Source organism: Panicum virgatum, chromosome 4N (assembly GCF_016808335.1).
Source record: "Panicum virgatum strain AP13 chromosome 4N, P.virgatum_v5, whole genome shotgun sequence".
Taxonomy (NCBI): Eukaryota; Viridiplantae; Streptophyta; class Magnoliopsida; order Poales; family Poaceae; genus Panicum; species Panicum virgatum.
Genome location: NC_053148.1, coordinates 11,273,050 through 11,296,966, shown reverse-complemented (window position 1 = coordinate 11,296,966; position 23,917 = coordinate 11,273,050). Strand labels below are relative to the sequence as shown.

The following is a 23,917-nucleotide window of genomic DNA, read 5'->3' as shown; positions in this document are numbered from 1 at the left end:
ATACTCTATATATTCTTAATCAATATGAAAACAAAATCTAAAGTAATCTTAAAACCAATATCTAAATTGCCCACCTCTGCAATTATGAAGAAAATATAACTCATTCAATCTTCATCTAAATTACTCATCTATGCTATTAAAGAAAATAGTCTAACTGGCAAATGAATTTTCATCAAATCATTTATCTCCCATATTTTAAAAGTAATGCAAAATTTGTTTTTTTATTATGTCATATTACAGACTGTTTATAAAGAACTGAATGCAATGACCATAATACAAGAAGATTCAAAACTCATCTCTAACTATAATGACTAGATACATCCTAAACATTGTTAACATAAAAATTATTGGCCATATGTAACAGATGGTTTTTAAACGCCACCAGATGGCTTTTTGCATCACAAAAAAATGGTTTGGACAGTTACCCTTAAAAACACGGGCAATAATTTTATTGCAAATAGGCATTGGAAACTGTTGGTGCTGTCTATTGGTATTGACCCATTTTTAAGTAATTAATACGGGCCAATGTAAGTTTTCTCTCTCCCTCCATCCCTTTGATTGTTTTGCCTCGAAATTTTGCAAAACATTGAGACTGGACTGGATGTTCTAGTAATTCCCTTGAAGTGCAGATGTTTTTTTTTTGGGCAGTTGAAGACTTGAAGTGCATATGGGTAGCCTTTTCTCTGTTTTCTATTCATGAACCCTTTGCTCCACAAAGTAGTATAGTTTAAAAAAAAAGAATGATTCCCTTTGATGTAAACGGGCACGTAAAATATATTATATCCTTGGTCTAAATGACGCCCTGCAAAGATGAGAGTAGGCTCTGCTTATTCAACTCGAATCTGTTACCACATTAATTGCTGGTTCAACGGTGTGCAGCATGGAGATGTGCGCAAACAGAATATATTCAGAAATCAGAACAACTGAGATCCATGATCCTCGACCTTGTGCAGCTAGTTTTCCAAGGATATCAACTTGTCAATCCCAAAATTATTGAAATTTTGTCAATCGCTGGCTTTATGAGGCAAAATTTTTGACAAATTTTGTCAAAGGCTAAGCAATGTTAAAGTTTGTCACTTCTGATGAATGAGGTAAAAGTTGCTGTGCGAGGACACCTCGACTACTTGTGGCTTTGGCGTCTTAACTTTGTTGCCTCACTGGCTTGCTGCTATCTCTCTTCCAGAGCTTCTTCTTTCAGAGCACAAGTATTTGAAATAATAAATACCCTAAAGTATATTTAAGACGCAAGTTTTACAAGTGATGAGCTGTTTGTGTTTCATCGCCTCTTCCTGAGAATCTGCAGCAGGATCTCGTTGAAGGTGTCGACGGGCCCGGGCAGGCAGAAGTGGAGGCAGTCGGAGTACATCCTCTCCGGCACGCCGTGGGCGAATGGGTCGCGGTGCATGTACACGCTCGGGTGCCCGTCCGGCCGCATCGCCGCCAGCTTGGTCACGTCAAGCACCTCGATCCTCGTCGCGCCGCCCCCGGCGCCCCTCGCCCTGGCGGCCTCCGCCTCGTCGTACACAATGCCCCTGAGCTCCCTGCAGATCCAGTCCAGCTCCTTCTCCCCCTCCTCGTACGGCTCCATCTTCGTGCACGCCGTGGGGCTGTCGCTGGGCCTGCCCTCGAAGTGCGCCGGGGAGAAGGTGGCCAGCACCACCGTTCGCGGCCGGCTCGAGCTCAGCCGCGCCACCGCCGTCCGGTACGCCATCCTGAGCGGCCACGCGTAGCCGACGCCGGTGTAGTTAAGCTCGGCGGGGGCGTTGTGGGCGCCGATCGCCTCGCTGCCGTTGTAGTAGATGGCCCCGTTCAGGAGCCAATGGCTGGCGCCGAGCACCGCCACGTCGATCGTGTCGGCGTCGGCGCCCCACCCGTCGCCGGGCGTGTCGAGGTGCACGTGGTTCTCGCGGACGCTCTCGTCCTCCGACTTGCCCGTGGCCTTGACGATGAACGGGTTCCAGTAGAAGGACACCGTCACGCCGTGCGCCGGGAAGGCGTAGCGCCAGAAGTTGTGCTTGCGCCGGCCGGCGCCGCCGTGCACGAGCCGGCTCGGGAACGCGGCGCCGAGGAGGCAGACGAGGGACTGGGCCTGGTTCCGCGCCATGGAGTCGCCGATGAAGGCGACGTGCTTGCCGCGCACCGCCGCGAGGAACACCCCGGCGTTGAACGCCGGCAGCGGGCACCCGCCGGCCGGCTGCCACCGCCAGTCGAGGTAGCCCGTGTCGGGCCGCCCGTTGCGGATGCAGTCGTGGCTCTCCTTGACGTTGCACTCGGTGGCATTGTACCGCCGCGCGTAGCCCGGCGACCACACCCACCTCCCCTCCGAGTAGTTACAGCTCTCGTCTCCTCCCGGCCTGCAAATTAAACGAACCAACCAACGCCGTCAGACCAACGCTGTCATGGAACCATGGAGGTTTTAAGCGTTCAGCATCTTTCACCTACACTGATGAGACGAAGGAGTCGGTGTTGTTGATGTACTGGAGCAGATGGGAGAACGCCGGCCGTTGAGTGCCGGCGGGAGAGCAGCAGAGCAGGTGGAGGAGGGCCAGGGAGAGGAAGCCGGCGGCGAGCAGAGCGCAGACGGGTTTGGAGAGGAAACAAGGAGGGTTTTTGCTGGATGGCTTGTGGTAGTTGTGGGGATCCAGAGGGTGGTACGACGCTCCCATCTCTAGGTAGCCGACGATGAGCTATGGGAAGGGATTGGGTTGGGAAGTTCGATGTAGTACATATAGCCCAGCTCAATCATACAGGAGAGAAGTTAACTTTGGGAAGAGGTTTGAACCTTTCCTTATCATGCACGGTTATGTATTGCATATGGATCTGTTCTGCAAAATTAAATAAGAACAGTAGCGGTTCATCAGAACTTTCCATTCGAGTCATGTAATCGCTTCTTAAGCGGGTTCATCAGTGGACAGCGGGTTTATAATGGACATTTCCATTAGTGAATGCTAGATCTTGGCAAAAGACAGTGCCCTTTCTTCAAACCCTCCATTTCATTTGTTTTCTTAAGGTCTCAGTCACCACATTCTACTTCTTTTGTTTTCTTACTAAGATCTCAGTTAGATTTAGTGGTGATTTCTGGCGTTCGTAGGATGCTTAACGAACAATGAAGCATGTTATAGGGGTGGTAATGGGCCATGACCCTAATGCTCTTTTTACAATCCTACTTGGCCCTTAATTTTTTAGCTCAAAATAGAATAAAATTAAAGCCCGATCCTTTTAGGGCCCGACACTTAGATTATCTAAGCAAAAAATTAAAGCCCTTTACCACCTATAGGCCAACGGATAACATCTCTTTTCAAGAATATCGGATCGATTCGCCTTCAGTTGGCAATTGCCAAGGAAATTGTTTATCGCCTTGACTTGGCTCAGGATACCAGGGTGCTTGCATCACACTAACTGGCCCTCTGTCGCAAGGCCAAACTATGCTCCCTAGGGTTGGCATCTTTAGAACGGACGCTGGTGCGGCAGCGTGCCCACATCACTTACCTGGCTGAGGGGGTGTCACGGGCTCTATGGGCCGTCATAGTGGGTAGTGTTGGTCTGGGCCAAGCCCATGTAACGGCTTTGTAACTCCTCCGCCGGCTGTATAAAGGCGAGGGCAGGTTAGACAGAAGGACGACATGATGACAGTTAAACCATTCTTGTATCTTCATGTTCTTCCCGTTCTTATTCCTTCTTCTCTGTAACTCTGTTTTTTCTATTGTTACTGAATTCTTCTCAATTCTATTGGGATTCTTGAGTTCTTCCTGCTTGGACCATAACAATTGGTAATCAGAGCCTCTCTCCAAATTTTTTTTCCAAATTGGTGTCCTATGTTTTTCCCGGTGCTCTGTCCTTCTGATCGCCGTATCTCCGTTCCCGATCCAGAGTCCTCATCGGTGCTCTGGGTCCGCACCACCTGGGTTTTTCCAGCTCCGGCGTCCACACCCTGCCCACCGACTCCCAGTCGGCGGCGGCCACCGCACAACGCCGGTTAGCCGCTCCGGCACCGTCGTCCACCTCCTTGTCGTGCCGCTCATGTTCTAGACAGGGAATGGCGATCTGCTATTGCAGCTTTGGATTCGGTTGCACTTGCGTCCTGGCGCCGTGGAAGCCCACCAAGTTTGAAGCACATGTGACATCAGCAATGGAGGACGTATCCAAGAAGCTTGAAGGCATGGCGCTCGAGTGCGGAGGAGGCCACACACACGTTGTTGGCCCAATCTGAGACCACGGCGTTGCGCCTACAACATCTGGAGTCTGCGCCACCACTGCCCCCACTACCTCCCCCGCCGCGGCTAGCCACGGCGCTGCCGCAGCCTCCATCGAGGTGGATGTCCACATTCGACCTCAATTCGGCTCCGCAACTAGAGATGCGCCCACTTGCATCGTCCTCGGAGCGGCCCAGTGGGCACTACCTTGCTCACATTCACCGGGATGTTGGCGGGGGAATCCTCGGATCTTGTCCACCGCACCTGGTCACGGGTATGCATTCTGAACAAAATCCTCTACCCTTTCATTTACGTGATGGATTTCCTTCAGTTTTGGGCAAGTCGCCGCAATTGCCGAAGCTTGAATTTCCCAAATTCGATGGTGATAACCCCCGCCTCTAGCGTGATCATTGTGACATGTACTTTGAGGTGTTCTCGGTGAGCTCGGACCTGAAGATCCGCTTCGCCGCACTGAACTTCCATGGTGCCGCGACATCCTGGCTGTTGACATTTGAGCATTGTGGGCGTGTGCTGGATTGGGACAAATTTTGCGCTGCGGTTTTCGAGCGGTTCAATAAAGATCAGTATCATCTTCAGCTTTGGCAATTGGATGCTCTCAAGCAAACAGGTTCAGTATCTGAGTACCTAGAACGCTTTGAGCAGCTATCTCATGGAATTTTCCTTTACAACACTCACTACGACGATACCTATTTTGTTACTCGGTTTCTTGGAGGTTTGCAAGAGGAGATCCGCTCTGTTATTGCCTTGCATCGACCTACTGGCGTTCAGACAGCAAGTGCTTTAGCTCTTCTTCAGGAACAAGAGTTGTATGCTTCCAGTAAAAAAGGGGTGCACAAAGATACCCTTAGAGCTGCTTATCGTCCACCATGTCACTCTGACAAATTTCTCAACCCTGAAAAACTAGTTGTGCCCAAGAACAAGTCAGACAAGACAGATACTGATGACAAGTTCAAATCTCTGATGGCTTTCAGAAAGAAGAATGGCTTGTGCTACAAGTGTGGGGAGAAATGGAGTCATGGCCACAGATGCCCTCCACAGATCTCACTGCATGTGATTGAGGAGATTTTTGATGCACTAGAACATTCTGACGAACCAGATGACTTGACTAGTGATGAAGAAAGTGATCGACAAACAGTTATGGCAGTCAGCACTACTCCTGCTCAGCAACCAACTCAAAGAACTATGAAGCTTCAGGGTAAGATTGGCATCCAGGATGTGCTCATTCTTGTCGATTCTGGCAGTGTAGGAACATTCATCAGTGAGTCGCTAGCCTCCCAACTGCAGTTGCCTACTCAAGCTTTTGCACCCAGTAAATTCTTAGCTGCTGATGGAAGTCCAATGGCCTGCACCCATAGAATTCCTGAGTTGCAGTGGACTGTGCAGGGACATGTGTTTACATCTAATGTTGGCATCCTGCCCCTCCAATGCTATGATATGATTGTGGGTGAAGATTGGCTGGAGGAGTGCAGTTCTATGATGGTGTTATCGCCAGAATTTGACTAGGATTGGTAGGCCAAATGTCAGAAAAGCCCACAGTAAAGGAGTCCACTTAGCCAGGCTTATATCATAAGTTTGGCCAAATACAATGATAATTGGGCACTCAAGGGTCAAGCTGAGATGGGGTTCGGACTGCAGGAAGAGGCCGCACAAAAATGGACGCCCAGGCCACATATGGACTCCATTTTGGACGTTCTAGATATGCATGGAAAGCTAAGGAGATAAGCTTTCCAATACAATTGGAATCACATCCAGATTCGCTCGGAGTTGACGGGAACTGCCAAAACAATAGGACGACCAGAATCTGCCAGAATTATACGGCATGTTTCGGCTGATATTTGGAAGCTTCATGAAGATCTGGGCCGGTGGAGGGAAGAGTCCAGATCATGTTATTTAATCTTCGAGTCTTTATTGAGTTGTAATCTATCTCTAGTCTTCGTTTAGGAAAGAGTTTAGAGGTTGCCTTGCACGGCAAGAAGTCTCTGGACTATAAATATGTACCCTATGACATTTGTAAAAGGGAAAACGTCATCACGTCTCGCAAACAACAATCTCGGCGCATCGCCACCCCTAAACCTAGGGTTTCATCCAAGTAAGCGCCATGCTGCCCTGATCGCTTCTTGCGATCAGGGCAGCGTTGTTCTTGCTCTTATCTTGGTATTACTCGTACTGAAGCGTTTTTGATGGCGAGTAATGCTAGTTATCTTGATGTTCATAGCATGGCTTTTAGTAGATCCGTTGTGCTTCGTTGCTTATCATCTATGAACATCATGTTGTCTCTATGCTATCACGTTTCAATCTTATGCTAGTTCTTGTCGCATAGAATTAGTTGCACAGAGGCAACACCCTGCTTCTTTTAAGTTTAGTAGATCTGATCTGTTACGGTTTGCTCTTGTTCTTAAGAGTTGGCGTGATATCTGCTAGGTTAGGCCTTGCAAACGGGTTGGACGATCCGGTGACGTATTAGATGCTTTGCTTTAGTCTTAACAGGGAATTGATCCGGGAATCGGCTCTTGCTAGTTCTTAGGCCTCTGTTTTGGTTATGGTTTAGTTATCTGTTACGTTTATTAGGCCTAGTCACGTGTAGGATGTTCCGATCTAGCAGTGAAGCCTTTACCATCGTGGATTAGATTAATTAGATTTAATTGAAGCAGTCTTTTAGTTATTTGCTTTAATCATCAATATCCGGATGCAAACAGATCCCATCTGACACTGGGACTCGATTGGCTCTTTAAAGCCGATGCAAGAGTCATCCCGGGGAGCCGACCACGGCTCGGACTTACGTTTCCACGTGTTTGTGTGTGCAGGTCAATCATCGCAAGCACGTCCGCACCTTCCTGATCGGGTATAGGTCAGGTGGCACGCCCTGCGTCTTCACAAGCCGCAGCGCGTTGCTGGAATTGCGGGCCGTCGACGAGGGAGCAGTGCCTGCCAGCGCCCCGGCGACCTCCTGGCTCTTCGTGTTGCCTGTCGCTGCTCGCCGGTGGGTTTCGACCGACAACAGATGGTACATTGGAAGAATAAGGTGATGACAATCACTTACCAAGGCAAAAGAATTAAGTTGTTTGGAGTAAGATATGACACATCCAAGTGCTCTGCTATTAGTGCTAGAAAACTGAAAGGTCTTATTAGAAGAGGAGCTGTGTCACATTGCATTCAGCTGAAGGCTGCCTCCCAGATTCTTGACACTCAGTAGCCTGACAATTCCATTCATACATTGACGCTGGTTGATACAGTTCATCAGCTACCTGAAGTACAACATCTTCTCACTCAGTATAGCCACTTGTTTCAGGAACCCTCTTCCCTTTCTCCTGAAAGGCAGTATGATCATACTATCACATTACTACCTAGAAGTCAACCTATTAATGCTTGACCCTACAGATATGCTCAAGCCCAGAAAACTAAGATCGAGAAACAGCTTCACGATATGCTGAGAAATGGTGTCATCAGGCCTAGTTCCAGTCCTTATGTATCACCAGTGTTGCTAGTCAAGAAAAAAGATGGCACTTGGAGGTTTTGTGTGGATTACAGGCATCTCAACAACATCACAGTCAAAAACAAGCATCCTATGCCAGTTGTAGATGAACTTATTGATGAACTGGCTGGTACTCAATGGTTTTCAAAAATTGGACTTCAGGTCTGGTTATCATCATATTCGAGTCACCAAAGGGGATGAACATAAAACAGCCTTTAGGACCCACAGTGGCCTTTATGAGTTCTTGGTAATGCCTTTTGGGCTTGCAAATTCCCAGCAACGTTTCAAAGTGTCATGAACACTATCTTTGCATCAGTTCTTAGGCAAGGGGTGTTGGTCTTTATGGATGACATTCTGGTTTACTCTAAGACCTTGGCAGAACACATTCAGCTCTTGACCACTGTCTTTGACATCATTCAGGATCATCAGTTTTACCTCAAGCTCTCCAAGTGCTCCTTTGCACAACAATCAATTGAGTATTTGGGTCACTGTATTTTTGCTCAAGGTGTTTCTACTGAACCCTCTAAGATTACTACAGTGCAACAGTGGCCTGTGCCAAAGAATCTGAAAGATATTAGGGATTTTTTGAGATTGACTGGCTATTACAAAAAATTCATCAAACACTATGGCATGCTTTGTAGACCACTGACCCAACTGCTTAAGAAAGGATCCCCTTTTGTTTGGAGCTCTCCTACTAAGGAAGCTTTTCAGTTATTGAAGAAAGCTTTGTTGTAAGCACATGTACTTGTCATACTAGACTTCACAAAAACTTTTGTCTTGGAGACTGATGCTTGTGATTATGGTCCTGGTGCTGTGCTAATGCAAGAAGGTCACCCTGTGGCCTACCTCAGCAAACCTTTGTGTCCTAGAAATCAAGCTTTCTCAACCTATGAGAAAGAATGCATGGCCATTCTAATGTCAGTGGAAAAATGGCGCCCATATCTGCAAAACAATGAGTTTATCATCAAGACAGATCACAAGAGCCTTTTACATATTATAGACCAGAGAATATGCACCAAGTTGCAACACAAAGCTTTGCTGAAACTAATGGATTTACAATACAAGATCATCTACAAGAAGGGTAGTACTAACAATGCTGCTGATGCACTGTCTAGACTGCCTGATCCCATGACTGTTTCAACACTTTCTTCTTGTACACCATTATGGCAAGAAAATCCGATCCAGGGTTATCAAGATGATGAGGAAGCTAAGCAGTTACTAACTGAATTGACTCTGTCATCTCCAAACAGTAGGCTTTTCTCTACACAATGGCCTTATCAGATTTCATGGTCGAGTATGAATTGGCAACAACAGCCTGGCTCAGCAACATGTTGTTCAGGCTTTTCACAAAAGTGCAATAGGAGGTCACTCAGGCTTTCATGCTACATACCACAAAGTTAAAGCATTTTTTGCTTGGCCTAAATTAAAGAACACTGTCAAACAATTTGTTCAACAGTGCACTGTTTGCCAGCAGGCCAAAGTGGAGCATATCAGACAACCTGGCCTTCTGCAACCCTTACCAGTTCCATATTCTCCTTGGTCAGTAGTGTGTCTTGACTTCATTGAAGGACTGCCTATATCTTACAAGCATGATGTGATCTTGGTTGTCATAGATAAGTTCACAAAATATGGTCATTTCATTCCTTTAGCACATCCTTTTTCAGTGCGCTCCAAGTGGCTCAAGCATATATGACACATGTCTATAAACTCCATGGTCTTCCTGAGGCAATTATTTCGGATAGGGACAGAGTTTTCACTAGCAAACTATGGTAGGAACTGTTCAAACTGATAGATACACAGCTTCTGATGAGCTCCTCATACCATCCTCAGACTGATGGTCAGATAGAACATCTGAACCAGTTCCTCGAGACATTTTTACGGTGTTCCATTCACTCATGTCCCAAGCAGTGGTTTAAGTGGTTCCATTGGTTGAGTTTTGGTACAACACATAATTTCATTCTGCCCTGCAGCACTCCATTTGAGGTATTATATGGCCATCCTCCCCATCATTTTGGCATTGTTAACATGGATGCTTGTTCAGTGTCAGAACTGGAACAGTGGACTAAGGAGAGACATCTGTTGACTGACCTAATCCAGCAACAATTGATGCGTGCTCAGTAGCGAATAAAGTCACAAGCTGATAAGAACAGATCTGAGAGGCAATTTGAAGTTGGCGACTCGGTGTACCTAAAATTACAACAATATGTTCAGTCTTCAGTGGCCATTCCTCCAAATCAGATTCTCTGGCCCCTACACTATCTTACAACATGTGGGCAAAGTGGCTTATAAATTGGATCTTCCATCTGATGTGAAAATTCATCCAGTAGTCCATGTCTCACAGCTGAAGAATCATATTGGCCCCCAGGTGCAAGTAAGTTCAGACTTGTCTTCTATTACAGTTGATCATTCTGCAGAGCTTCTTCCTGTTGCTAACATTGACACCAAGCTTGTCACTCGAAGCTCTTCGGTTGTTCAGCAATTGCTAGTTCAATGGTCTGGTCTGCCCGCTTCATTGGCCACTTGGGAAGAAAACCATGATTGTCGTCGCCGTTTTCCAGAAGCTCCAGCTTGGGGTCAAGCTGGATTTCATGGAGGGGGTAATGTAACGGGCTCTATGGGCCGTCATAGTGGGTAGTGTTGGTCTGGGCCAAGCCCATGTAATGGCTGTGTAACTACTCCGGCGGCTGTATAAAGGCGAGGACAAGTTAGACAGAAGGACGACATGATGACAATTAAACCATTCTTGTATCTTCCTGTTCTTCCCATTCTTCTGATTCCTTCTCTGTAACTCTATTCTTCCTATTGTAATTGAATTCTTCTCAATTTTATCGGGATTCTTGAGTTCTTCCTGCTTGGACCATAACAGGGGGACGCCAGCATGCAGTTCTTCCATCTGCAGGCTTGCCACAGGAGCCGCAAAAATCATATTACCAAACTGCGGGCTGATGATGCAATTTTGTTTAGAGATGAGGAGATGGCGAATGCAGTCTTCAACCATTTCGACTCCATCTTTGGTCCAAGAGGGGACCACCTAAACCACATCAAACTGGAGGAGCTAGACCTACAACCACTATAGGATGTGCACCTTGATCATTGCTTCAGTAAAGATGAGATCTGGCAGGCTATCGCTGAGATGCCCACAGACAAGGCCCTGGGTTCGGATGGGTTCACAGGCCTTTTTTACGGAACAGCTTGGCCGATTATCAAGGGAGACATTTTTAGGGCCTTTCAGGCCATTTGGTCTCTCGATGGTCGCAGCTTCTACTTGGTTAATCAGGTCTTCATGGTTTTACTTCGCAAGAAGCAGGATGCGTGTGCTGTTGGTGACTACAGACCAATTAGCTTGATACACAAATTCGCGAAATTATTCACCATGGTGCTGGCACGTCGCCTTGCCCCACACATGCATGGTCTAGTCCAGCATAACCAGAGTGCTTTTATTCGGTCAAGGCTCATTCATGAGAATTTATAAGGTAGTTCATTTGACTGCTAAATTACTACATCGTGCCAAGATGCCGAGCGCTCTCATCAACGTGGACATTCTAAGGCTTTTGACACGGTGAACTGGCGCTTTCTCCTCGGCCTGCTGCAACACCTTGCCTTCTCTAGATGGTGGATTGACTAGATCTCCCTCATGCTGTCCTCGGCAAGCACCAAAATAATTCTAAATGGGTTGCCAGGCAGGAGGATCTGTCACACTAGGGGCTTACGTCAAGGGGATCCATTGTGGCGACTATTATTTGTGATTGTCATGGAAGGACTAAACGCTCTACTCAAGTTGGCTGACAATAAGGGGCTCCTACGGGTTTTGCATCCCAAGATCACAGATAGAGCTTTCATGTAAGCCGATGATATCGTCGTCTTCCTATCACCGGTGCAGCATGATTTGTTGATCACAACAACAATTTTGGAGATCTTTGCAGGAGCATTGGGATTAAAGACAAACATGTCCAAATGCATGATATCTCCAATACAATGTGATCTAGAGGCAACGATAACACTCATCAGTCACCTCCCAGACAAAATCGACCCCTTCCCCATTCGCTATTTGGGCATATCACTTGGGCTCAGGCAGCTGTCCAAGAATGATCTTTAGCCTTTGATTGATAAGGTCGCGAACAGGTTGCCGACCTGGAAGGCCAGACTTCTAAACAAGGCTGGTAGAGCTACCTTAATCAACAGTACACTATCAGCCATCCCTACCCACATAGCCCTTGCGGTCAATCTCTCTCCTTGGGTGACCAAGCACATCGACAGTTACAGGAGAAGTTTCCTCTAGAAAGGGGCTCAATCCGCAAAAGGAGGTCATTGCTTGTTGGCCTGGCCGCGTGTGTGCAGACCACCTAACCTTGGTGGGTTGGGAATTATCGATTTACAGCGGTTCGGCTATGCTTTACGCATGAGATGGCTCTGGATGAAACAAACCGATGAATCAAGGTCATGGCATCAGCTTCCCATGGAGAAGGAGCCTGTGGTCGAGGCTATGTTCCAGTCCTCCATCTATGTTGAGCTAGAAGATGGACACAAGGCTCTATTCTGGACTGATCGTTGGTTCAGGGCCAATCCCTGCTTTATCTTGCACCATCCCTCTGCAACGCAGTCGGCGCCCGAATCAAGGGACAAAGGACGGTGGCTCAAGAACTGCTAAGGGACCAATGGATTAGGGACGTCTCCGGGGTGCTCACGGTGCAGGTACTCCTGGACTACCTACAAATTTCTGATTGTACATGTCAGATCCAATTGTCGGAGAACCAACCGGATATGATATGTTGGAAATGGACGCCATACAGAATCTTCTCCACCTCCTCGGCATACCTGGCTTTCTTCATTGGGTAGCACCTGATCGAAGGTGCAAAATTGTTCCGTAAAGCCCGCGCTCCGGCTAAATGCAAATTCTTCATCTGGCTTGTGCTCCATGACCAGTGTTGGACGGCCGCGCGATGGAAAAAGCATGGCTTGCAGGACGATGACTCTTGTGTGCTGTGTGCCCAGCTGCAAGAAACAATTGACCATCTTCTAACTATCTGCTCTTTCTCCCGAGAGGTTTGGTTCAAGGTGCTACGCAAGGTTGGGTGGGAGAGAGTCATGCCCAACACACATTCATATAGCCTTGCCTCTTGGTGGACTGAGGTATGAAAGCAAGGTTGACAGATGCGGCTTCGACTCTTTGGTTATCTTGGTGTATTGGTTACTTTGGAAAGAAAGAAATGGTAGAACTTTTGATCGTCGGGTTAGAACAGTAGATGACCTTGTGCTGCGTGTGTGTGATGAGGTCGTAGCTTGGTCCCATGCAGGTTATAGACAGCTAGAGTCGGCTTTAGCAACTTCAGGTGTGTTTTCAGGTCGCGCTATTGTTACCGAGTAATCAGGTATTGAGTTTAGGTTTGGTTCCAATTCTCCGGACCTACTTTTAACTAACTTTTCTTCTTTCCTCTAAATGAAAAACGTGTCCAGACACGATCGCGAAAAAAATATCTCTTTTCAAGTCTAGTGCTCTACAGCACCAAGCCAATGAACAATCTCAAACCACGTCATGTCATAAGCGAGCATACAACTAAGCATTTTTTTTCTGCTGCTCCATAGACTTTGATTGGTTGCATTAGCGGTATTGATCTAAACGCAACCCAAAAGCAAAGGCATGCTCATAGCATGCTACCACCAATGACTTTTGTAGTGTTCGAATATAGAATAATTTATAGATCACGAGGCAGGGATAGGCTGTTGCACCGTACCTCTAATGTTTGGTATCATTAACCCGCAAACTGCTCTACACCCTACAATTCCTAATCTATATAACCTAGATGTCACCAACTAACTATTTCTCTCTTCATGCAAGGTGTCCACATCATTTCACACTAATTGTCTCACTAACTTGCAATTCTTTCATACAATCTATCCATGTTTTCCTATTAATTATAAAAAATATCCATATCATCTCTACTATGTGCAATACTTTTAATCTATTAATGTAAGTCATATACATACGCTATTTTTTCATTACCTATTCTTCTATAATGTGATCAAATATTCTATTGGTGTTTCTTCTATTAGCTGATCGATTGTTACCAGATCCAATAAAAAAATTACATGCAAATAAAATTCATATCATCTATTTCTTTCAACATGCCAGCTATATATCCACATCATATAGAAACCCATTATATCAGATGTTACATCACTATCCACTACGATAGGACCATCTATTTATGTCTTCCACCATTTTTTTGTGAATATTACCATACAATCACCTTAGTATTTCTATTTTCAAATTTCACCTTAGATTTTATTTAAAAAATTCCGCAACAACGTGTGGAGTATCACCTAGTTTCCTATATATCCACAGCCTCTTGCCCCTGTTGCCGGATTTTGTGCAGTGTTTTCCTGTGCGTTTTTGCAAAAAAGGTTAAATAATTCGATCATCCACAGGAAAATATTGGTTTCCAGTAGTCAAACTCTTTGTAGTAGCCTTCGATGAAGCGAACTCTGAAAGTGCCTAGCTGCCTTGTGGCTGCGTAGAACCCAGATTGGTGACTAGAATACGTACCCACCATCCTTTGTGCACATCACCTAGCACCACCGCGCGCTACAAATCCGAAAAACTGGCGAATCTTTGGGTCTGCCACTGGGCCCTTGTCCCTTAGAGAAACAACACTACTGGTTAATTTAACATGTTGCCCTGGATAAGGTTTACTTTTAAAAACCATTCCAGGTCAAATGGCACCTTGTGATGTTCAGTGGACAAAATAAAAATGTTTGGTTTTACTCCAAATCAGTGACCAAATTAAATGATCGACGAGGGAGAGATGCATGGGGATCCACACAAGGAGAACAATAATCACAACTGAGCGAGGAATCAATGGTTAGCCAAGAATCTCAACCAGTGCTAGTAGGTTGATACAGTAATCGCCATTTTGCTGCAAGTGTCAACTTTTGGTAGCCAATCTCAAGCAGGTTGTTCTCTCTGCGAACCAATGCAAGATGATGCTGATGCTCTTATTAAACCATCACCAACATGTATATATACTGACAAAACTTGGCGTAATGCCTACCAATCTGCTGCAAAATCTCCTGGCGGTGCCAATAAAGACGGACTCTGTTTGATCATCACCACAAGAAATGAGCCAACAACAGGTCAACAGCACACTTCTCTCAGTTCGTTTCTGTCCAGCGCATGATACAAAAGATGCAGAGAGTATGCAGTATGCTCATGACTGACGTCCTGGGAACAAATATATACAGGCTCAACACAAACGAAAATCGCAAACACAGAAAGTGAACTTGCTATATATCCGTTTTCTGCTCAATGACCTAAGTGATCAAGCTGCGACCGTGCCCGTGAATCTACACCTAGATCTAGTGGTCGCCGGCCGTACTAGCTCGCTGATCTCTCATCATCGCCTCTTCCTCATCACTCATCAGGATGTGCTGCAGTATCTCGTTGAGGTGTCGACCGGCCCCGGCCCGGCAGGCAAAAGTGGACGCAGTCGCCCGCCATCCACGGCTGCAACTCGTGCGCGAACGGGTCCCGGTGCATGTACGCGCCGGGTGCCTGTCCGGCCGCATGGCGGCCAGCTTGGTCACGTCCAGCACCTCGACCCTCGTCGCGCTGCCCTCGCCGTTCGTTCGCCCTCGCCGCCTCCGCCTCCTCGTAGATGAGCCCGAGACCAGCTCCCTGTCGAGGTCGCCCAGCTCCTGCTCCGGACCCCTCCTTGTACGGCGCCTTCCTCGGGCACATGGTGACAACTGACAAGGGTGTCGCCCTCGTACTTGTGGGCCGGCTACAAGGTGGCCAGACCTTGGTCCGCGGCCGGCCGGAGCGGCTCAGCCAGTCCAGCGCCGTCGGCGCGGTACGCCATCCTCATCGGCCGGGTGTACCCGATGTCCATCGCCAGGTCGAGCTCGTCGTGGACGTGGTGGTCGATCACCTCGCCGTTGGCGTAGTAGATGGCGCCGTTCAGCGGCCAGTGGCCGGCGCTGAGGACCACCAGGTCCATGGTGTCGGCGTCGGCGCCCCACCAGTCGTCGACCGCGTCGAGGTGCACGTGGTTCATGCTCTGCGGCAGGGTGTCCATGAGCGCATTGCCCGTGGTCCTGGCGACGAACGGCGCCCAGTAGAAGGACACCGTAACGCCGTGCGTCGGGAACGCCCAGCGCCACAGGTCGGGCTTGCCGCGCGGGCCGGCGGCGTCCCGGACTCCCGGTACACGACGCGGTGCGGGAAACCCGCACCGAGGAGGCAGACGAGGGACTGCGCCTGGTTCCGCGCCATGGAGTCGCCGACGAGGGCCACGTACGTGCTAGCCGCGCGCCGCCGAGAGGAAGGCCGCCGCGTCGAACGCCGGCAGGCGGCGCCCCGCCGGCTGCCACTGCCAGTAGTTAGCACTCATACGAACATCCCAGAATTGGCAAAGTACGTCTCCCTATTAGTGGGCATGTTTAGATGAACGACGACCATACCTAATGCACTAAGTTGACCATTGATGCATGCATTCCAGACACACGCCAGCAGTGACACGCTACATGTCATACGGCAGGTGCACGCTCGCACGAGTATTGCTAAGCTGCCTACCACTACCTCTTGGTCAGAAGGAGCTGCAGCAATATCTCATTGAACGTGTCCACCGACCCGGGCAGGCAGGAATGGAGGCAGTCGTTGAGCATCTTCTCCGGCTTGCCGGGCCCCGAACGGGTCCCTGTGCATGTACGCGCCGGGGTGTCCGTCCGGCCGCATCGTCGCCAGCTTCGTCACGTCCAGCACCTTGATCGTCGCCGCCCCGCCGATCCTCCCCGCTGCCGCGGACGCCTCTTCTTTGACGACCCTTCGGAGCTCGGCCGCCTCGCCGTCCACCTCCTTCTCCCCATCCTTGTACGGCGCCTTCCTCGCGCACGTCGTGGGGTCGTCCCACGCCTTCTCGAAGTGCGACGGCGATATGGTGGCCAGCACCACCGTCCGGCCGCCGCCGCCGCCGCCGCCGGAGCCGAGGAGCCGCTCCAACGACTTCCGGATCAACTCCCGGAACGGCGAGGCGAAGCTGATCTCGGTGTGGTTGGAGTCCGGGAGCATGTGCGCGCCGAGCACCTCGCTGCCGTTGTAGAACATGGCCCACTTGAGGAACCAGTGCCCCGCGCTGAGCACCGCCACGTCCATCGTGCCGGCCTCCGCCGACCACCGCTCGGCGAGCGCGTCGAGGTGCACGGAGCTGTAGGGCAGGTGGTAGTCGTCCACCCTGCCGGTGGCCCGCGCCAGGAACGGCGCCCGGTACACGGACACCGTCACGCCGTGCGACGGGAACGCCCAGCGCCGGAACCGGAACTCCCCGGGGTCCGCGTCGCGGTACACGAGGCGGGGCGGGAACGGCGACGCGCCGGCGCCGAGGAGGCAGACCAGGGACTCGGCCTGGTTCCGCGCCATGGAGTCGCCCACGAACGCGACGTGCCTGCCCCGGACCGCGGTGAGGAACGCCGCCGCGCTGAAGGCCGGCAGCGGGCACCCGCCCGCCGGCCGCCACCGCCAGTCGAGGTAGCCGGTGTCCGGGCGCCCGTTGCCGACGCAGTCCTCGCTGTCCTTGACGCCGCACGCGGTGGCGTTGTACCGCCGCGCGTGGCCCGGTGACCACACCCACCGCCCCTCCGAGTAGTCGCAGCTCCGCCCGCCTTCCCCCTGCCTGCCATCAAATCAAACGAGGTCCATGAGAAATTCGAATCTGCAAGTGCTGGAGCGTCTCGATCAAGCGACGGTGGGTTGAGCAACGTTCACGTACGCCGGTGAGACCGAGGAGTAGGTGCCGTTGAAGTACTGGAGCAGAGGGGAGAACACCGCCCGTTGGCTGCCGGCGGGAGAGCAGCAGAGGAGGTGGAGGAGCGCCAAGGAGAGGAAGCCGCAGGCGAGCCAGGCGCCGGCGGTTCTGGGCAGGAAGTAGCCTGCGGGATTGGTGCTGCTGGGAGATGAAGACGATGGCTTCTGGCCGCCGTGCGGATGGAGTGGATGCTGGCACGCTCCCATCTCCTTCATTTGCACGGCAGAGTCAGGGGGCTGTGGTTACTCAGGACGACGACGGCAGAAGGCTACGGTAACTCAGCCAGGTTGACTGCCTGAATCCGTGCTCCATTCAGCTCCAGCTACCTCGCAGTTTTACCGTTGTTCTCAGGCCATGGGTTTGGGTTTCGTTTGGTAAATGGGGATCCTTGTTCTTGGTGCTTGTCTGCTTGATCTCGGGCAAGGTAGAAGCACGTGCACGCAGACCGCGATGCATGGACATTGAATGCATGTGCACAAACACTCGAGCTTAGGAGAGCAATAGTAATTTCATGAGGGGGAGTAAAATAACTGGAAGCCACATATTAAACCCGATATCAAAACTAGTTACCAGATATCACTCGAGTGATTTTTGTCTGGCTTTCAATCGATTTTTGCACCAATCTAAATAATGGCATGTAGCAGTGCGAGGAGAGGGAAAAACGGGTGACAACCAAACTAAATTCAGTCGATTTTAATAAAAAGAGAAATCCCCACAATCGAGGTAAAATTGAACCAGCATTAACTAAAAAATGGACCTGCTCCCGGCGTGCGGGATGTTAGGCCAGTCTCAGTGGAAATGTCATCACATGGTGCTATCGCCATAAATTAACAGGTTAACTAATGGGCCGCGAGTGAGTTGGGCTTAATGAAGAAATTGAAGGAGGCTTACGAATCGGCTCCTGCGTGAGTGTTATCGCCATAAATTAACAGGATTAATTTATGGGCCGAAAACAAAATGGGCTTGAAGCAGAAGATTAAGAAGACTTGTAAATCGGCTCCTGCGTGAGCATCTGGGCCACATGGGCCATGTATCCTTAGATTTAGTTCAAGATTAGAGATAGAGTCCGATTATGACAAGATTAGCTTAGATTGTTTCCCAAGTCTCCGGACTATAAATATGTACCCTTTATTATTCGTAAGAGAGAGCGTCATCACGTCTCACAAACAACAACTCTCGGCGCATCGCCACTCCTAATCCTAGGGTTTCGTCCAAGTAAGCGCCATGCTGCCATGATCGCTTCTCGCGATCAGGGCAGCGTTGTTCTTGCTTTTACCTTGGTATTACTCGTACTGAAGCGTTTTTGATGGCGAGTAATGCTAATTATCTTGATGTTCGTAGCATGGCTTTTAGTAGATCTATTGTGCTTCGTTGCTTATCATCTACGAATATCATGTTGTCTCTGTGCAGTCACGTTTCGATCTTATGCTAGTTCTCGTCGTATAGAATTAGTTGTACAGAGACAACACCCTGCTTCTTTTATATCCAGTAGATCTAATCTGTTATGGTTTGCTCTTATTCTTAAGAGTTGGTGTAATATCTGCTAGGTTAGGCCTTGCAAACGAATTGGATGATCCGGTGGTGTAATAGATGCTTTATCTTAGTCTTGATAGGGATTGTTCCGGGAATCGGCTCTTGCTAGTTCTTAGGCCTCTGTTTTGGGTTGTGGTTTAGTTGTCTGTTATGTTCATTAGGTCTGGTCACGTGTAGGATGTTCTGATCTAGCAGTGAAGCTGTTATCATCGTAGATTAGATTAATTAGATTTAATTGAAGTAGTTTTTTATAGTTATTTGCTTTACTCATCAATATCCGGATAGACACAGATCCAATCTGACACCGGGACTCGATCGGCTCTTTAAAGCCGATGCAAGAGTCGTCCCGGGGAGCCGACCACGGCTCGGACTTACATTTACACGTGTCTTTGTATGCAGGAAACTGTTTGGAGCATGTTCGCACCCTCCTGATCGGGAATAGGTCAGGTGGCACGCCCGGCTTTCCACAGAATCTCCGGGCGCGTGACGGAATTGCGGGCCGTCGACGAGGGAGCAGTGCCTACCAGCGCCCCGGCGACCTCCCGGCTCTTCGTGTTGCCTGTCGCTGCTCGCCGGTTGGTTTCGACCGACAACACATTCTAGCACGCCCGGTGGGACCCTTCTCGGCAACAACATCCACTGTAACAATGACTGGAGCTCAAGATCAAGAACCCGCTCCCAAGCCCGTCACGTATGAAGAGCTCTCTCCTGAACACAAGAAGTATGATGAGATCAAAGCTCTGCTGGAAGCCGTCCTCATCGGCTCTTTTGAGAGGACCCGCAACCATGGCATCAGGTGGAAGGGGTTCTCACCAGAAGGCGCTCTCGACAATGTAGATCTGTCTGTGCCATCAGAAGAGCGCACCAGAGCCCTGCGTCAGGAGATGAACGACATGGTGGCCCATGCGCTTCATCGGCACTCTCAGAGCCTGATGAACGAACTCGAGCGCATGGCGCATCGCGTCATCCAGGAGATAATCAAGAACCAGTACTCTCCATCGGGGCCAACCCTGGGGAGTCACACAGAGGAAGCTGAACTGCATTCTAGACCGATATTGCCGTTCTCATTTGCGGCTCCAAAACCACAAAATTCGCCGATCTACGTCGTCCACAAGATCGGCGGCGATCCTGGAGAAGGCCAATTCCTCACCGAGCCACCCAAGGAGATTCCGCACGGCTACACGTATGCTTACATCCCTGACAGTGTCAATCCAACACGCTCGGTGCAGATGGTAAACCCAGGGGCTTCTGGAGCCGACGCGGAGAAACGAGCGTGGCTGGCAAAGTACGCTACTGGGCCGAGTGCTGAGCCATCGGCCCCAGGAGTTCTTAGTGTGGAGCAGGTCAGTGCAATACTGAGAGACCAGTTCGGCATCCTGCCCAAGAGTTAAGCGATCGGCTATTCCAAGCCGTATCCAAGTGACTATGACTTGATCCCACTGCCACCCAAGTATCGGCTCCCTGAGTTCACGAAGTTCAATGGGTCAGAAGGAGCCAGCTCCATCGAGCATGTGAGCCGATACTTAATGCAGCTTGGGATGATCTCAGTGTCGGATCCGTTGAGGGTCCGGTTCTTCGGCCAATCCCTTACAGGCCCAGCTTTTGGATGGTATGCATCACTGGCTCCGGATTCGATTCAAACTTGGAGGCAGCTTGAAGACCAATTCCATACCCAGTACCACTCGGAGGCTGCTGAAGCTGGAATTGCCGACCTCGCCCAAGTCAGGCAGAAGCGAGGAGAGACTGTGTCAGAATACATACAGCGCTTCAGGGAGGTCAAGAACCGATGCTACTCGTCGCGCATCACAGAGAAGGAGGCAGTCGAACTGGCTGTCTTGGGACTCGCTAAGCCGATCAAGGATGCGGCTTTTCAGTTGGAGTTCACATCTCTGGCGCAGCTGGTGCAGAAGCTTACAGCATACGAACATTACCATCCTGAGCTGTACCAGGACAAGTTCAAGCGCCATGTAAACATGGCCCAGGCGGATGAATCTGATGACTCTGGCGAGGAGCAAGAAGTGGCCGTGGCAGAGTGGACTCGGGGGGCAAACCCTGTCCCGTGCAAGTGGGTCAAACAGCAGGGGCTTGTGAAGAGCTTCGACTTCGACGTGACTAAGGCAGAGCAGATATTTGATCTGCTCCTCAAAGAAAAACAGCTGAAGCTCCCAGAGAATCACAAGCTACCGACGGCACAAGAGCTGCAGGGAAGACTGTACTGCAAATGGCACCACTCGTTCACTCATTCCACGGGTGAATGCAAGGAGTTACGTCGCCAGATACAATCGGCTATCGAGCAAGGCCGATTAATCCTGGCTCAACACACGATGAAGGTTGACACAAAGCCCTTCCCACAAGCTAACATGGTGGAGCTGTCAGATTTCGGATCCAAGGGCCAGGATTTGGCATTCCAGATCAACATGGTGGGACCCATGCGCTGCCATGACAAGCAGAGGAGAGAGGCCGCTTCTGGCAAACGGCCGCAGGATAGACGCGAACTGGAACAACAGCATGTGACCGAAGAGCAGGTGCGTCACATCCGCAATCAGCTTCCAGCTTCTAATCGGCTTCTAGAAAAATACCAGTACCAGTACAAGTTGCGCCGCCGATACGAATCGGAAGAAGACGAGTACGAGCACTGCTCAGGAAATACATTGGGGAGACGCCAGGCTATACGCGACCACTGGCATTGCCCGTTCTTCAGGTACTGTTGGAATTCCGGCATGAGCCAATTCCCTACTATAGATGATTGCTTTAAGTGCAGGCCTCGAGGACACCAACAGGATGAGGCGTCGGTGTTTCGGCGCTTGGGGCCCAGAGCACGTCATGATGACCGTGTGAGACGGCCAACCAGGGGTGATTCCGAGCCAGAAGAAGAAGACAGGTACCATCGTCCACGGTGGTGTCCTGACGGGCTTAATTGCTCGCAAAAGCGCAGAGTGCAGCTCTTGCGCAATCTGGAAGAGGCAGAAGCAAAGTACCTCGACGTGCTGAGGAAAGCGCGTCCGGATCTCGCGGAGCAATTCAGGTGACTGCGAAGGGAGGAAAGGCGCCCTCCGAGAAAAGAGTGGCGCCCCAAGCAGACAAAAGCCGATGAGAAGCCATCGGCTGATGTGAACATGGTGTTCGTGCTCCCGTTGGAGTTTCGGGCACCCCAACCGGAGGATTTGCCTGTTGCACAGCTGGATCTTGGCCCATAGCCGATCATCTCTGAGAAGCCCAAGGAGAAGAGCTACAAGCACCTGAAAGGATTGTATCTCAAGGGCTTCATCAATGGCAAGCCTGTGAACAGGATGTTGGTCGACATTGGCGCCGCAGTCAACCTAATGCTATATTCTATGCTGCGCCGATTGGGTCGTTCTTCTGCCGATCTGATCAAGACCAATGTGATGCTCAATGACTTCAACGGGCAACCATCAGAGGCAATGGGGGTCCTTAATGTGGAGTTGATAGTGGGCCGCAAGACGATCCCGACTTCATTCTTCATCGTCAACAGCAAAAGTACATACACAGTATTGCTTGGGAGGGATTGGATTCACGCCAACTGTTGTATCCCTTCTACAATGCATCAGTATCTCATCCAATGGGATGGCGATGAAGTGGAGGTGGTCCGTGCGGATGACTCTAGCGAGGTCTCGCTCGCAGACATGAACGCCTGGGATGCGGAAGGGCAAGAGCCGATCTCAGGGATCGCCCTGGAAGACTGTGATCGGATCGAGGCGACAAAAAACGGACTGAGGCTGGTCTTATCCACTAGCCTCACAGAGTAGATGCATCCTGGCATGCTACGGGATGTAGTAGAAATAGAGAGGCCGGTCCCAGCGATCGGCCCCAAAAAATAGAAAAATCCTGCGTGGGTTCGGAGTTGTTACATCATGTACACACGATGGCCTGCTCTGGCAGTTCGCTACTCATCGACTATTTGGTTTCGAATGATAATGGAATTATAGAGGCGGCCAGCCCGCGCGGTTGGCCAAATAATTTTTCCTGTCATCTCCCTGTGTTTGCCGCTGATCTTGTGGATAACGAAGACTTGCTTGCGTTCGCAGCTGATTTTTCAGACGATGGCAAACTCGGATACGGGTTCACGTCAGCTGATGATTTGGAGGAGGTTGACATCGGTCCTGGGGATAAGCCACGGCCGACTTTTATCAGCAAGAAGTTGGATCCAGCCTTGCGAGAGGAGATGATTGCACTGCTGAAAGAGTACCGGGACTATTTTGCATGGGACTACACCGAGATGCCTGGTCTGGATAGAAGCATCGTCGAGCATCGGCTCCCACTCAAGAAAGGGTTTCGGCCATTTCAGTAATGAGCACGTCAGATGAAGGCCGAAGTCCTAGAAGAAGTCAAGAAAGAGGTGGAGAAGATGCTGGATGCTGGGTTCATCAGGCTGTGCCGGTATGCAAAATGGATCTCTAGCATGGTACCGGTGCAGAAGAAGGATGGCCGATGGCGTGTCTGCGTCGATTTTAGAGATCTCAACAGAGCGACGCCAAAGGACGAGTACCCGATGCTTGTTGCAGAGACATTGATCAACGCAGCTGCCGGCCACAAGATGATGAGTTTTATGGACGGTAACGCCGGCTACAACCAGATCTTCATGGCCCCAGAAGACGTGAACAAGACCGCGTTCAGAGTACCAGGCGCGGTCGGCTTGTTCGAGTACTTGGTGATGACCTTTGGACTGAAAAATGCCGGTGCAACGTACCAACGTGCTATGAATTACATTTTTCATGATCTCATCGGCAAATTAGTAGAGATCTATATTGATGATGTTGTGGTCAAGTCCAAATCAGCTAGGGGGCATCTAGAAGATCTGCGTCAAGTTTTAGAGCGGACACGAAGATTTGGGCTCAAAATGAACCCAAAGAAATGCGCTTTTGGCGTATCGGCCGGTCAAT

At 49.8% G+C, this 23,917-nt stretch overlaps 1 protein-coding gene and 1 pseudogene across 1 annotated transcript; both read right to left on the bottom strand.

The window, feature by feature from the left end:
• Window positions 1–1,078: 1,078 nt before the first annotated feature.
• LOC120671096 (protein ALTERED XYLOGLUCAN 4-like) lies at window positions 1,079–2,696 on the bottom strand. Its single transcript, XM_039951336.1, has 2 exons — window positions 2,443–2,696; window positions 1,079–2,354 (listed from the first exon to the last, which is right to left on the bottom strand). The coding sequence occupies exons 1-2, from the start codon at window positions 2,664–2,666 to the stop codon at window positions 1,277–1,279; spliced, it is 1,302 nt and encodes a 433-aa protein (XP_039807270.1). The 5' UTR covers window positions 2,667–2,696; the 3' UTR covers window positions 1,079–1,276.
• A 13,561-nt stretch (window positions 2,697–16,257) lies between these two features.
• LOC120668789 lies at window positions 16,258–17,749 on the bottom strand (annotated as a pseudogene).
• Between the last annotated feature and the right edge of the window lie 6,168 nt (window positions 17,750–23,917).